Source organism: Rhincodon typus, chromosome 4 (genome assembly GCF_021869965.1).
Source record: "Rhincodon typus isolate 14 chromosome 4, sRhiTyp1.1, whole genome shotgun sequence".
In the NCBI taxonomy this organism is placed as follows: domain Eukaryota; kingdom Metazoa; phylum Chordata; class Chondrichthyes; order Orectolobiformes; family Rhincodontidae; genus Rhincodon; species Rhincodon typus.
Window position 1 is genome coordinate 67,766,574 of NC_063335.1, and position 15,986 is coordinate 67,782,559.

General features: G+C 39.4%; 1 protein-coding gene across 2 annotated transcripts in view; it reads left to right on the forward strand.

Moving 5' to 3' along the window:
• prkdc (protein kinase, DNA-activated, catalytic subunit) overlaps nt 1–15,986 on the forward strand; it is a 204,650-nt gene that overhangs the window by 72,886 nt on the left and 115,778 nt on the right. For both annotated transcript variants that reach the window (XM_048595548.1, XM_048595549.1), the window contains exons 31-38: nt 817–1,071; nt 3,061–3,287; nt 5,908–6,116; nt 7,404–7,527; nt 7,822–7,980; nt 10,223–10,426; nt 12,832–13,017; nt 14,703–14,807. In XM_048595548.1, coding sequence (XP_048451505.1) covers nt 817–1,071; nt 3,061–3,287; nt 5,908–6,116; nt 7,404–7,527; nt 7,822–7,980; nt 10,223–10,426; nt 12,832–13,017; nt 14,703–14,807 — 1,469 coding nt within the window. The remainder of the gene's footprint in view (nt 1–816; nt 1,072–3,060; nt 3,288–5,907; nt 6,117–7,403; nt 7,528–7,821; nt 7,981–10,222; nt 10,427–12,831; nt 13,018–14,702; nt 14,808–15,986) is intronic.

Sequence of the window (15,986 nt, forward strand, 5' to 3'; positions counted from 1 at the left end):
CTTGGCCTGCTGTGTTCATCCAGCTCTACACCTTGTTATCTCAGATTCTCCAGCATTGGCAGTTCCTACTATCTCCTAATTAAGATGCTTGCTGTGGGTGTCAGATTACTAACATTTCAAAACATTGCTTAAATGTTTGAACATTGGTTTTAAAGCAATTCTTCCCCATTTCAGTCCTCAACTTTTAAAAAACACAATAAAAGCACATGATGTTTAAAAGTCTCTATTATAATTCATTTAGGTTCAAGGTCTTGCAGGATTGATTAATTCATATTAAATAACTCCAGCTTTTCTGATATTTGTTCAAAAAAAAACTTCAAAGTTGTGTGAATCTTTTTTTTACCAGAGATGTTTGACTGGCCTCTTTGGTTCATGTCAGGCTAAACATGCTGCTCTGTGTCACTTTGAGCTGGATAGTATGAAGTACAAATCTTGCCCTCCCTCCAGCTTTCTGTTCCAGATGCTTGGCTGATGCTTGAAATTCTCAAAACAATGCAGTTGTTATTTCATCAATATGATGGGCAAATTAAATATGTACTAGATTAGAAATGCCATTGTGCATTACTACCTCAGTGCCATATGCGCTGTCAGGTTTCTGACATTGTTTCAAATTATTTCATGATTTTTAAGAATAAATGATAACAAGCACAAGAATGCTGAAGAAACTCAGCAGATCTGGCAGCATCTGTGGGGGTAAAGAGAGAAACAGAATCAATGTTTTGAGTCTAGTATGACTCCTCTTCAGAACTCTAGAAACAGAATTTAGAATAAATGATAACCTGTAATTGTAAATGAAGCTTGTGTATTTGTTTTTAGGAGCCAGGACACCGTCATTGTGGTTGGAAGAAATTCTGAAGACAAATGGTGTTTCATTCCTGGTTAACAAATTTGAGGGAGCTGGCAGTGATCATGACAACTGTTCAGGAATTATTCGTCATCCCACCCTCAGTGATCTGCAAGAGCCTTTTAGTGTCAGAGCTGCACTACAGTGGATGGATATGTTACTGGCAGCTCTAGATTGTTACAACACCTTCATAGGGCTGCATTTGGTCAAGCCAAATAAACTAATGGGTGAGTTTGCACTTTTATATATTTTTACATTCGAGGTACAGTTTACAATTTATTCTATTTGACAATTAAAATATTGTTTGCACTAATCAAAGTGAAGACCTACATCTGAAACGTTCCTCTATCTCACTTGATTGATATTGAATTTGCTGTGTTTTTCCAGCATTTTCCTTTCAGTTCTTCTGCATTAATCCCGTTTTATGTAGGGAAAGTGGTAGCTAGATGACAATGGTGAATTTAAATTATCCTACTGTGGTGGGAAGAAATAAGAATGCCATTATTGGAAAGAGAAGCATGGTTGCCAGGATGACTTTTAGAGAGCTTTGAGGAAGAGTGATGGTGTTAATTGAGGAAGGTTGCCAGCGTAAATCATAGAGAAGATAGAAAATGCCAATGTGATTAAGGCAAAAAGGCATGAGCAACAACTTATATTTAACCAAGTAACATAGGAAAATATGCAAAGGCATGTCACTGGAGAATGATGGGCACAAATTGACATTGAGCCACAGGAGGAAATATTAGCAGAGGTGATATTTTAGTGTTAATCAAAGGCTAAGTATAAGAAGTGTCTTAATACAAGAAAGAACAACAGAGAAGTAGATAGACTTAAAAAAGGAAATATGGATATTAGAGCCTGCGTGATGGAGACAAACTTTATCGAACTCTTCAAAAAAGAATTGGATAATTATCTACAGGAAGAGTTGAAAGGTCACATTCTTTAAGGATTGTAATGCTGGGGAAAGTTGCAGAGACAGGGAACATGACAGCATGGAGAAACTGGAGAAGGAGGTTAAGAATCTTAAATTTGAGGCATTGGTAGGCCAGGAGACAATGTACAACACACGACACTTGTGAGTTAGAATTCAGCAGATGAATCTTGGATGAAGTAAGTTTACGAATGTGGATGATATAAGGCCAACTGGGAGAAAATTGGTTTGGTTGAGTTTAGAGGTAATAAGAACATAGACAAACCTTTTAATGACAGGCTGATGCGGGAGCGAGGCTGGGTGACATTCAGAACGTGGTCTTTATGGTGCAGTGCAAATAGAGTTGGACGCTCAGCCCAGAATCAAATAGAGCCACCAGAAGTAGGGACAGCCTGGGTTCAACCTGTGAGGCTGTAGAAGAGATGAAATCACTTACAAAGAAATAGAGTTTGTAGTGGAAGCTGACAACAATAGATTCTGGTTTGTCAGTTGCTTAATTTTGATGAAACTACAACTCATCCAGAATTTAATGTCAGGCAAACGATCTGAAATCTCAGAGGCAGTGAAGGGTTGAAAGAGAGAGAGAGTGCATGCACAATCTGATTTATTTTTTGGAAAATGTCACCAAGGGTTTGCAATTATTGAGACAGAGGAGAAGGTCAATACAAGCACTCCAGAGGTATAGTGTAGGGAGACAGCCACTGCAAATTATTATCTTGCTACAATCAGATGTTAAGAAAGGAACCTTGCGAGGGGAGTACCATTCACGTGTACAATACGAGAGTGGCTTTTGGAGAGAATGTTGTGGTCAATTCCATCAAAGGTTCCATTCACTGAGCCATCTTAGTGATGCAGGAGAGGAGACAGTTGTCTCAGTGTAGAGGTAAGATAGTGGCAATAAAGTTCAATGAACTGGAAGATGGTGATTTTATTTCAGTTTAGTAGTCAAACGGAGCAATATTGAATATAAATACAATTACACAATGGCCTGCTGCTTTTGCCCCGGTTTTCCACTTATCCACTTAACAACTTTAAAGTTCTTCTAAATATTAGGGTATATCCTATGTTCCACAAAATGGTGTTATTCTATTATTATCGCCTTTACTGTAGAGTTGCTTCTTTATGTCAGGTCAGTAAATTTATAATTCTTAAAACCATTGCTGTGCCCATTGCAAATTAGGGTATGTTGGTGAAATGTCAATCTAATGATCAGAGGGATGATGGAAAAGTGGAAGTTCTTGATGAGCTTGTATATCTCACAGATGTTTTCTTTGGCTATTTGCAGGAACTTACCAGAAATCCAGCTTCCTGAAAGCCCTGACTTTCTTCTTGACAAATCTTGCAATGCATGACATCACAGCTGCAGAGGAGAGCTTTGCTTATGGCATCAAAGGCATACTTTTTAGCCCAAGAGAGAGAGAAGACTACAATTACAGTAAATGCACTATCATCGTTCGTATTATGGAATTTGTTAGCATGGTCCTGGAGGATTGCCAGCAGGATTTCTTGAAGGTAGTAATTCAGATATTTACAGAAAGTACTGGGTACTTGCATTTGGTTAAGTTGAGTTTTGTGATTATTAGTCAGTAATGTAGAGAAGTGTTTTTATTGTTTAATCATATTTAGCCTTTTCTAGCTTGAGCCACCTGTTGTATGGGGCCTCTGTCTCTGTTTCGTCTTATTCTCAAGAGAACTTTTTTTTATTTATTTGTGGGATTTGGGCATTGCTGGCTGGCCAGCATTTATTGCTCATTCGTAGTTGCCCTTGAGAAGATGGTGGTGAGCTGCCTTTTTAAACTGCTGCATTCCACGTGTTGTTAACAATGCCATTAGGGAGGGAATTCCAGGATTTTGACCCAGAGACAGTGAAGAAATGATGATATATTTCCAAGTCAGGGTGGTGAGTGGCTTGGAGGAGAACTTGCAGAAGGTGGTGTTCCTGCGTATCTGCTGCCTGCCTCTTTCTAGGTGGAAGTAGTCATGGACTTGGAAGTTGCTGTCTAACGATCTTTGGTTAATTTTTGCAGCACATTCTGTAGATAGTACACACTGTTGGTACTGAGCATTGGTGGTGGAGGGAGTGGATGTTTGCGGATGTGTTGCCAGTTGGGTCGGCTGTTTTGTCATGGATGGTGTCAAACTTCTTGAGTGTTGATGGGGCTGCACCCATCCATGCAAATGGAGAATATTCCAGCATACTCCTAACTCGTTGATGGAACTCTTTATAGTTGATGGAAAGGCTTTGGGAGTCACAAGATGAGTTACTTGCCACAGAATTCTAGCCTGTCACTTGCTCTTCTAGCCGTTGTGTTCATGTGGCGGGTCCAGTTGAGTTTCTGGTCAATGGTAACCCCAAGAATGTTGATAATGAGGGATTCAGTGATGGTAACACCATTGAATGTCAAGAGATGGTGATTAGATGTTTCTGATTAGAGATGGTCATTATCTGACATATGTGAGGCAGGAATGTTACTTGCCACTTGTCAGCCCTAGGCTGGATATTGTCCAGATCCTGTTGCATTTGAACATGGACTGCTTCAGTATCTGAGGAATTGCGAATGGTGATGAACATCGTGCAATTATTAATGAATATCCCCACTTCTGGCTTTATAATGGACGGAAGGTCATTGATGAAGCAGATGAAAATGGTCGGTCATACCTTCACACGTCACAGCTGTGATCTATTAACTCAAGTATACAAGATTAAAGCTACAGACCTTGCACTCTATGTCACAGTATAACGCTAACACACTACATTTATTCACTGAATTGTCAGAACTTAGAAGGAGGCCATTCAGCCCATCAGGTTTGAGTTAGCTTTCTAAATGAGCATATAACCTTGCACATTCTTCCTTTTTTTGAATGACCATCTGTCTACATTTTGAATACCTCAATTGAACCTTCTCCTGCACACTTGTTAGTGCATTCCAGATCCTAATGCCTCTCTTCATGAAAACATTTATCTTGTCACCTTTACTTCTTTTACCAATTGCGTTAAATTTGTGCTTTCACATTCTCAATCCTTCCACAAGTGGTCACATTTCCTTCCTCTTTACTGTGTCTTGATCTCTCATAATTTTGAATATTGCAATCAGATCTCCTCCCAGGTTTCCTTTTCCAAAAACATCCGCAGCTTCTCCAATGTATCTTCATAAATGAAATTCCTCATCTCTGGAACTATTCTTGTAAATCTCTTCTGACTTTTTTTTCCTATGCCTTCATGACATTCCTAAAGTAGAGTGCCAGAATTGCATGCAGTATTCCAGCTGAGGCCAAACAAATGTCTTATGCAGGTTTAATGTGACAGTTATTAGAATCATAGAGTTTTACAGCACAGAAACAGACCTTTTGGTCCAACTGGTCCATGCCAACTAGATATCCTAAACTGATCTAGTCCCCTTTGCCAGCATTTGGCTCATATCCCTTTAAACCCATCCTATTCATGTACCTATCCAAATGCCTTTTTAAATTAAATGTGTAATTGTACCTGTCTCCACCACTTCCTTTGGAGCTCTTTCCATACATACGCCACCCTCTGCGTGAAAACTTTGCCCCTCTGGTCCCTTTTAAATCTTTCCCTTCTCATCTTAAACCTATGCCCTCTAGTTTTGGACTCCCCTACCCTGGGAAAAAGTCCTTGGCTATTCAACCTATCCATGCCCCTCATGACCTTATAGACCTCTATAAGGTCACCCCTCAGCCACCAATGCTTCAGGGAATAAAGCCCCAGCCTTTTCGGCCTCCACCTATAGCTCAAACCTTCCAATCCTGGCAACATGCTTGTAAATCTTTTCTGAACCCTTTCAAGTTTAACAGCATCTTTCCTATATCACTATAGAGACTAGAATTGAAAGCTGTATTCTAACAGTGGCCTCGCCAATGTACTATACAGCCGCAACATGATATCTCAACTCCTATTCACAATATATTGACTAATTGGAAGCGTGCCAAATGCCTTCTTCTCCAACTTACCTACCTGAACCCTGAGGATTCTCACTTTCCATTCATTCGCAAATACCTGCACCAAACTGATGTATTGAACCATATGAGCTCATGTTTGAGTTTTCTCTTTGATTGAGCAAACTTTATTTTTTTTGAATTGAACTGGACTTTTATTTTCCTTTCCATTCAGATGCTGGAGAAAGATGTACTAAATTCCAACCTGTTTGAACTTGTAGCAACAGTAGTGGTTGATCCACCGACTATTGGATTTAATATGGCAGATGTACAAGTGATGAAAAGTCTACCAGATATCTCTGTGAGGCTGTTGAAAGCAGCACTAAAATCACCTTATCAAGAAACATTAGAGTGCAGCATGAAAAAAAGACTTGCGTCACAGAGGTAAAATTAGAATTGCTGTTAGAGGAATAGTAATGAATTAAAATTTAACCCTGCAGGTCTGGCACATTTGTGGAGAGAAAACAGATTTAACACTTCAAGTCTGAGGAACCTTCTTCAGAGGTTCTCAAAATGTTAACTCTGCTTTCACTGCACATTTGCTGCTAGACCTGCAGAGTTTATCCAGCAATTTCTGTTTTTTTTTCCTGGAAAAGATAGGCTGGTATAGGAGGCAGTCCAAAGAAGATTCATCAGACTGACCCAGGTTATAGCGAGAGGAGATTGGGCCTGTACTCATTGGAATTTAGAAGAAAGAGAGGACACCTTATTGGAACATAGAAGATTGTTAGGAGACGTACAGGTTAGATGTGGGAAGTTGTTTCCCAGTGTGGAAGAGTCTAGGACCAGAGGGCATAATCTCAGTGTAAGGGTCACACATTTAAGACAGAAATGACGAATTTCTTCTCTCCAAATTTTGTGAATCTGTGGAATCTTTTACTGCAGAATGCTGTGGAGGCTAGGTCGTTAAAGTGTATTCAAGGCTAAGATAGACTTTTTTTTATACACGTAGTTCTGTTATAACGTGTGTTTCATTAATACGAATTGGCTATAATGCGATTGATGATCAGTGGAAGCTGTTTGGATAACGCAAACTTTCTGCTGTACAGGTATAGCGATTTCCCTATAATGCAAATTATAATGCGAGGTCACACAAGAATGCAACTATTGCATTATAGGAGAATTACCTGTATCAGTAGGGGAACCGAAGGTTCTGCTTAAAGGGCAGGAAAGTGGGGTTGAGGATTATCAGATTAGCCATGATCTCGTTGAATAGCAGAGCAGACTTGATGAAATAAATAGCCTGCTTCAGTTTCTAAGTCTTATGGTCTCGTGGTTTAAAGCCAATGAGGGAGGCGAGCCCTGCTTAAGTTACTATTGTGCATTATTTGGTGTATTGACCAAAGGACCCTATATACATTCTCAAAGAAGTGCAAAAGTAGTATGGTTCTGCTGAAAAAGCTGAGGAGATAATTCATTAAATACAAAGACCTTCATGGAAGAAAATGACTTGTATATGATTTTTTTTAAATGCTGAAAATATGAAATAGTTTGACTACAATCTGCAAAATTGATTAAGATTTCAGCCTGAAACCTTGCATCAGATATTTGTTTTGACAAAGGTGTTAACCCATTGTTTCTGTTCCAAGTCATAACTGATGGTTTTAATTTCAGATTTCCAGCATTTCCACATTTTTTAACTTTTAATTTATGTTTTAATGTATGTGACAGCATTGAAGATCTGTGTAGAGTTGATCTATATAATCGGACAGAGCATGCCAAATTGAACTCCATACTGTTAGCCTGCAAACAACTGCACAAGGCTGGACTTCTGAACTCTGTATTGAAGTGCCAGGTAATTTTTATGTCACACAATCAACAGTATACTGAGTCCCATACATCTATAAGCAATTTTGTCTTGTATCATATCTACAGCTTTCGCAGGAGGCGCGGGTTCAAGTTCCACCTCCTCTAGTGGTACGTCAACATTTCTTAACAGGTTGATTAGGAAAATACCTATCTAAAGAATTCTCAAATATGCTGCAGACAGTTGAAACAACTTTACTTTATTGTGAGAGTTATTCGGTTAATTTTGTATTTCATATTCATCTGGTCATTAAGTTTGAAATACTACTGTTATTTGATACAGACTGGAAGTATTGGCCCGCCACTGAATTTGAAGCTTTTATCAACTGTCTATAAAGGGATTGCACCTGGAGATGAGAGGAAATCACTCCCAACAATAGATGTCAGCAGTAAGATGTTAGCAGATGGACTATTACAGCTGTCATTTTCTCTTGGCGGGCAGGTCAGTGACTGTTGCAACAGATAAAAAGTATGATGGGTTCCTGAAATAATCTTCCATTACAATGTCATTGGCAAATGGAGTTTTTTTTTGTCATGGTCCATTGTTTTCCTTTCCTTAGTATATTTTCTCGTTGGAAATAAATTCTTCAAAATAATCATTTGCAGTACCGGAAAATTTGCTGCACCACAGTGTTCAGTCCTAAAATGGGATTTTATGAGACCCCAAGGAGTGTGCTGGGAACCACTTGGGGTGAGGGGATATGATATTTGTTGGTGGAATCGTTGGGGAAAGTAGGAATGGCATACCCGTTGCTTTTCTGCAATTGCTGATATTTTATCAGTGGCATTGAATAGTAGACAACCCTCAGGCAAATTGAAACTCTTAAGTGGCCAATGAAAGGCCAATTAATTCCCTCTTCCTGCTGTTGCTGCGATTATGCCAACAGCCTTTAGTGTTGCAGTGGTTGTGTCCTTACCCCAGGTTCAAGTCACAGCTGCTCCAGAGGTGTGTCAGATTGATTACGATCAGGTATACCAGCAGCAGCTGGTCACTTGGCTACATGGGGCGACCACTAGGTGTACTAGCAGCCTCCTTACAGGTTTGGGGTGAGTCCTTCTGATCAGGCACCCTGTGGCCCTTGGAGGGACTCCCACATCCAAATGGTAAGGCTGATCTTTTGATCCCGTTTAATGCTAGGCTTACGCCTTGAGTGATCCTTGTGAGCCTGATGTTAGTTAGCTTGGTTTGTGAAATTTTTCCTTTGATGCTACTGCTGCCTGGTTGTTATTCTTTGCTGAAAAATGGGAAAAGCTCTGTCTGTACTGAACTAGAAATCTCTTGAATCTGATTTCCTATAGCAACTATCTATGGCTACAACCAGACACAAGTAAATGTGCATTAGAACTAAGGAATAAAGACACTCAAAGTTTTTGAGAAGATTTGTAGCTTGGGTTGTGGATGAGGTTGTAGACTTGCTCGCCAAGCTGGTGGGTTTGATTGCATCAAAGCTTCACCGCGCACTGACGATGTTACCCAGTAGGGTGACGAAACGTCTGCAATCAAACACACCAGCTCGGCGAGCAAGTCTGCAACCTCAGAATAAAGGCACTATTTGACAAATAAGGTATAGAACAAATAGACTTTGAGGCAGCCAAATCCCTTACTTTATTAAATTCATAGCTAGTATTTAAATGATTAAGCATTCAATAAATTCACCCTGGCATAGTTAACCACACCATCCTCCTCCAGGTGCCTGGGACCTCCCTCACTTGATTCCATTCCTATAAATCAAGGTGCCGCAAGAAAATTGACCTGCAATGATTCTCTGTCTGTCCTGCATTCTTACGTCTGGTATCCCTAAAGGATCAACTCTTGATCCCTCTTTATTTCTCAACTACACACAGTCTCATAGTGACATCCTTGTAAAACCCAACATCAGGTTTGTTAATGATATTCAGCTATTCCTCACCAACACTGCTCTCAACAACTCTACTACGTCTGATTAGTCACACTGATTGTTTGGCCTCCAGTACTGGCTTAAACAGTCACAGTTGACCCTGAACTTGGCTTACTGATCATCACGAAGTTGACCTCCTTCTGTTTTCTTAATATTGCGAGGCTTTGCTTCTGCATCAGCTCATTTGCTGAAGCTCTTGTCTGTGCTTCTTTGATCTCTAAGAAGGTTGATCACATTGCTCTGCTGCTACATTCCCTCTGTAAACTTGAGCTTATGTAAAACTGCTTCCTGTAGAATAACCTGCACTGCGCCCTGTTCATCTGTGACCCTTCTGCTCACTTGCTTCCATTGATCCAGCAATGACTCAGTTTTAAAACTCACATCCTTCTTTTCAAATCTCTCAATGGCTAGTGTTACAACCCTCGAAGATTTCTGCACTCTTCTACATCCTTGATTTTAATCATTCCACCATTTCTAACAATACCTTCAGCATTCATAGCTCTAAACTCTGGAACTGCATTTCAAAACTACTGTGCCTCTCCTTTGGAGCTGTCCTTAAAAGCCTATCTCCATGACCAAGCCCTAATGTGTCTTTTAGTGTCAGACATTAAGGCTCATGAAGTGTGTTGGGTTATCTTACTATGTCAAAGACATTCCATAAACACACTTGTTGATACCATACAAGTTTAGTTCAGACTTGAATATGACTTCTGACTGAAAATTTTATTATTACTGGGTAATGAAATTGGAACCATTTGAATAGACTCTATCTCTTGATCCTTGTAGTGTGAAGAACTGGTCTCGTTGCTGTTGAACACTGTTGAGCTCTCTGTGCCACTTTCAGGGGCATCCCAGAGACACTTCATCAGTTTTTCTCATGGTGAATACTTCTACAATTTGTTTCCTGAAACCATTAACAGTGAATTGCTTAGAAATCTTAACTCTGCAGTGGCCCAGTTAATGACATCAGCAAGAGAAAACCCTAAAATGGTAAGCACTTTTCAGATTACAATTATGCAGGGATTATTATGGATGAATATTAGTAAGGATACCAATAATTAATTGAGGAATTTTTTTTGAATACTCCACCAGAGAGCCTGTTGGTCAAAGGATACTGTTTGGTAATTATTGGGATACACAATATAATCAGTTACTGATACCACATGGAGTAGTTTGGCAGCAGTTTTACTGACCAAGCTGGTCAAGTCTTGAAGGATACTGCTGCTAGACTGGGTCTGTGGCAGATGGTGAGGGAACCAACTGGGGACAGATGGATCTGTCCCCCTAGTATCAGTAAGAAATACCACTGCACAGTCCTAGTGGAGAGGAAGACCCGTCTTCACATTGAGAATAGGGCCCATTACATTCTAAATAGGACAGATGTAGAAACTCATGACTGGGCATTCATAAGGCATTGTGGGCTGTCAGCAACAGCTGAACTGTACTCCAATGTAATCTGCAATTTTCTCAGCCTGGCATATTCCACACTGTACCATTACCAGGGGATTGAAATGAAGAGAGTTGGGGGGGGCATGTTAGGAGCAGCACCAGACATATCTAAAAATGAGGTGTCGACCTGGTGCAGCCTCAAAACAGGGCTACTTGCATGCCAAACAGCATAATTAGCAAGTGTTAGAGCTAAGTGATTCCACAACCAATGGATCAGATCCAAGCTCTGTAGTCCGACCATATCCAGTCATGAATTGTAGAGGACAATTAATATCAATATGGGAACCCAATACATCAGTGCACAAGATAATGTTGAATCATTTACAACAATTTTCAGCTAGAACTACTGGGTGGATGATCCATTTCAGCTCCCTGCAGCGGCCTCCAGCATCACAGATACCAGTCTTTAACCAATTCACTTCAGTCCACGTGATATCAAGAAATGTTTGAAGGCACTGGAATCTTCAAAGACTATGGCCCTTACAACATTCCAGCAGTAGTATTGAAGACTTATTCTCCAGAATTTGCTGCTGTCTAGCCAAGCTGTTTCTGTCCAGCTACAATGCTGGCATCTATCCAACAATTGAAAAATTGTCCAGGTATGCCTGCACAAAAGGCAGGACAAATTCAACCCAACCAATTATTGCCCCATCACTCTATTCTTGATCATCAGTAAAGTTATGGAAGGGTCATCAACAGTTATACCTGCAATAAGCAGTATTGTTCAGCAATAACCTGCTCAGTGATGCCCCAGTTGAATTCTGCCAGGGCCATTCAGCTCCTGACCTTACTTGGTACAAACATAGACAAAAGGGCTGAATTCCAGCCCTCAACATGAAGGCTGCATTTGACTGAGAGTGTCTGGGCTCTGGCAGAACTGGATTCAATGGGAATTAGGGGGACAACTGTCAGCTGGTCTGATATCTACACAAAGGAAGATGGTTGAGGTTGTTGGAGGTCAGTCATCTCAGCTCTAGGACATCTCTGCAGGAGTTCCCCAGGGTGGTGTTCTTGACCATCATCTTTAGCTGCTTCATCAATGATGTTGCCCTCATAAGGTGAGAAGGGGGAATGTTTGCTGATGACAGCACAATGTTCAGCACCATTCACTACATTCACTGATGCTGCCCATTTCCAAATGTAGCAAGAGCTGGACAATATCCAGGCTTGGGCTGACAAGTGGTGAGTTGTCACTTGTTAGCAAGTTGTCAACACCCAAATGCCAGGCAATGACCATCTCCAACAAAATAGATTCATTATCCTTTCTTGGAAATGTATCAATGTTCCATCAGTGTCACTTGGTCAAAATCCTGGAACTCCCTCCGTAATGGTATCATGGATATAGCTACACCAAATGGACTGCAGTATTCAAGAAGGCAGCTCACCACTGCCTTCTCAAGGATAATTGGAGATGGGCAATTAACGCTGGCCCGGCCAATGATGCTAACATACCATGAATGCACAAAATAAGCATAGAATTGATTTAAGTATTTTGAAGTGTAATCGCTGTTGTTACATAGGGTAGGTTGACTCTGATTAATATCGATATTTTTTTCAAATCACATTAGCTCCAGTTTCCACAAATCCAAATTATGTAGAGTATACTCCAGTATTTTTAAATAAAATCTTTACAGTATGATTTTAAAGATAGCTTCCTATACATAGCCCAGAAAACATAACTTCATCAGTTGTTGCCTCATTTCACTATTTCTGAGATGAGGCCTAATGTTGTAATATAAAGCTTTGTTAAGCCTTAAACTAAGCAGGAGATTGGGACATATGGATTTATTTTATGGTGATTTATTCCTGTATGCATCTATATAGTCTGTCAGCAACAACAAAAAAATTATATTGGTTGAATTTATAGATTGAGGATGCCATAAGATTTTTAGCTAATTCACCCTCTGGCCCTGCATGCTTCGAATACTCTTCTTCTATTTTTTTAGGTGAGCACTGTTCTGAATGGAATGCTTGACCAGAGTTTCAGAGACTATACTGTAAGAAAGAAGCAGGGTATTTACCTGGTTGGTGCTGTACTTTCAAACTGGGCAAAACTTGATTCCTGGTGGACAATGGAATCTAGCCCTGAGAGTAAGATGGCTGTCTTAACATTGCTTTCCAAAGTACTGCAGGTACGTTATGTTTGCCACCTGACTGTATGTCAGAGAAATGTAAATTAATGCAATCAAGATATGAAATTTGAACCCCATGGAAGGGTGCACCTGTGCCTGTAAAATCATATCGTTGTTTTGGACAGAGTGTTGAGAGTAATGAGAATGTTCCTAGTTATTAAGGAAAGATTTGAGAGGAGATATGATACCAGGTTTGTTTATTTGAAAATAGCTGTAATATTTAACGTGATTGTATTTAGAACAGCTTAATAAATAACGAGTCTATATTGAATAATTAATCTATATTTTTCTGAAGAGTTGTGCAAATAACAAGTTTCAAGAAAATGCAGGCAATTCTTACAATATTGACTAATCAATATTTACTTTGATACTTCTTAAATTAATCAATAAACATAAAATCTGTCGAGAATTTGCATGGTAAATGTTTGAATTATCACTCTTATAAGTAACTGAATTATTAATCTACTTGTAATGGTTCATCTTGCAATACACAGAAGGAATAAAGATGATGTATACTTCAGGTCAAGTGTAATTAAGTGAGGAGAGGTAAGAAAGAGAATAAGGGTAAGAATGGAGAAATGTAGGGAGGGAGAGACAGAGAAATTTGTGGAAGGGAAGGAACTAAGAAGCAGACACAATGATTTGAGAAATGGAATGGGGGCAGGATGCATCTGAGAAAAATAGTATTGATATCCAATGGTATTGTAAAATTTTGTAGAAATATTTTTAAAAAATTAATCTGCATTACTAGGAGTAATAGGCTGCTACGCACTTTGAAAACTGCACTAAACTACAAGAAGGTGAGATAGCATTTTTGGTTTAAAATAAAGGTTCAGGATTGCTCTCTTGGAATATTATACAGAAGAGGTTTGAGAGGAAAAGGGACCAAAGTGTGGACTGAGCTCAAAATGGCTTGTGAAATTTGAGGTTTGGCCTATGTGACTGTGACGTCTTTGTTCGAGGCTGAATTCGAAGGTCAGAGAGTACTTGAAGGGATCAGCAGGAAAGACATGTAGGTGGCTAGATGCTCAGATTTAAATAGGACTTCAAAATAAAAGCTTTAAAGTTCGAACTGAATCTACAAACCATAAGTATATCTGCTTTGAACTTCATATGTGGAAACATAACACTAGAACTAAGGTTTAATGGATAGAAATTACATGTAGATAAGGCCAGTTTGATAAGCCATAAATTTGTCAGTTTTAAATGTTTGTCTTCAGTTTTGTGCCTTTATGTATTTATATTTATTTTGTAGATTGTGGAATTATTTTTGGACATTCTCTGTAAAGTACCAATTCTGTAAAGAGGGAGTTATTCTTTTGGCAGGCAATGTGCTGTAATGACCTAGTAATGATGCTTCTCATGCCAGTTAATTTTCTCCCAAAGAGACTTGTCCAACATCTGGTCTGTCATAAACATTGTGCCCTACCAGTTAGATTCCCCCTCACTGGCCAGTGACAGACTGAACCAACCTGGCCTTGGTGTCCTTTTTGAGATTGAGCTGAACATGCAACCTAGAACCTCAGTGTCACAAGGACCTTGGCTGTAACATTTATCACCTCCATTCCTGATTCAGCCTGTTATTAAAGGGTTTCTTGGAGAAAGAGCCTTCCAATTAGATTATTCGTTATATTTATCTTTGTGCAGTGCTTTGTCAATTTAAATGGATGTGATTCTTTTTCCAGATTGATTCCTCAGTCTCTTTTGGCAATAGTCATGATGCATTCTCGATGGTATTTCAAACATATACCACAATATTGACGGACTCAACATTGGCTTTAAACTTGAAGGTATCTATATTAGGTTACCTTTTTTGAAAAGCTAAGTATATTGTAGGCTCTAGTTGTTTTAAATTAGCAAATTTGAAGGTGTGAAATCCCAATTTATTTCTTCCTGTGTAGTTCAGATTTCTAAGAATCACGTACCAAGATGTTTAGGTGCATATTCCTGTTCACCAGTGTGTATTGAGCTGTATAAGTTTTTACCACTTGAATAGGAGGTGCAGACAGCACCAACTTTCAGTTTCTCCTCTCATTTTGTTTCTCCTTAATCCTGTTCTCCCATGGAGAGATTGAAGCTGTCTGTGTGTTAGCCTCCTTTGGCAGCAGAAGTGAGAAAATAAAGAGTTTAAAGAATTGTGAGAGTAATTGCTGAAATAAGAGGCATGCCGTTGAAGCTTTTCATCCTGTATCCATCAGGACAGAATTCCAAGAATAATGGTATCCCACAGTAAAGCTCTAAGGTTTTGTCTCTACCTATCAGTGTTCCCTTGCCAGGCAATTAGCACCCTTTTGCCATACCATGTAAATTATTTTTTCATTTATGGTTTAATATCTTGTAAGAAAACGGAAAGCTTCAATGCATGTCACTTTTTTCAGAAATTAATTGTGATAAGCTGTTATACCAGGAAATTTGAAGATGGATAATGGGGCAAATGCAAGGAGGAAGACAGTAAACCAGATAATTAACCAATGGCAGGGGTGTATTATAAATAAAATTCAGAAACTATAAGCGCAAATTGGCTTGGGACAGTGTGATAACCCTGCCTAAACTTGAGTAATTTTGAGAGCTGAACCTACTTGCACAAAAGATGTCTTGTTTGGAATTATACAAAAGATGGGAAAGATTTTGACTGAATAATTATGAAGAAGCTGTTTTCTTGGTGGGGTGGGGGTATCAGTAACAATGTATTGATAAAAGGTAATTGGCAAAAGAGCCAGAGGATAACTAAGGATGAAGAAAATTTTCACGGTGAGATGTTACGATCAAGAGTGCGTGCTTGATAGAGTGATGATGTGGAGGTGCTGGTGTTGGATTGGGGTAGACAAAGTCAGAAGTCACATGACAACATGTTATAGTCCAACAGGTTTATTTGAAATCGCAAGCTTTTGGAGCGCTGCTCCTTCGTCACCTGACGCTCCGAAAGCTTGCGATTTCAAATAAACCTGTTGGACTATAACATGTTGTCA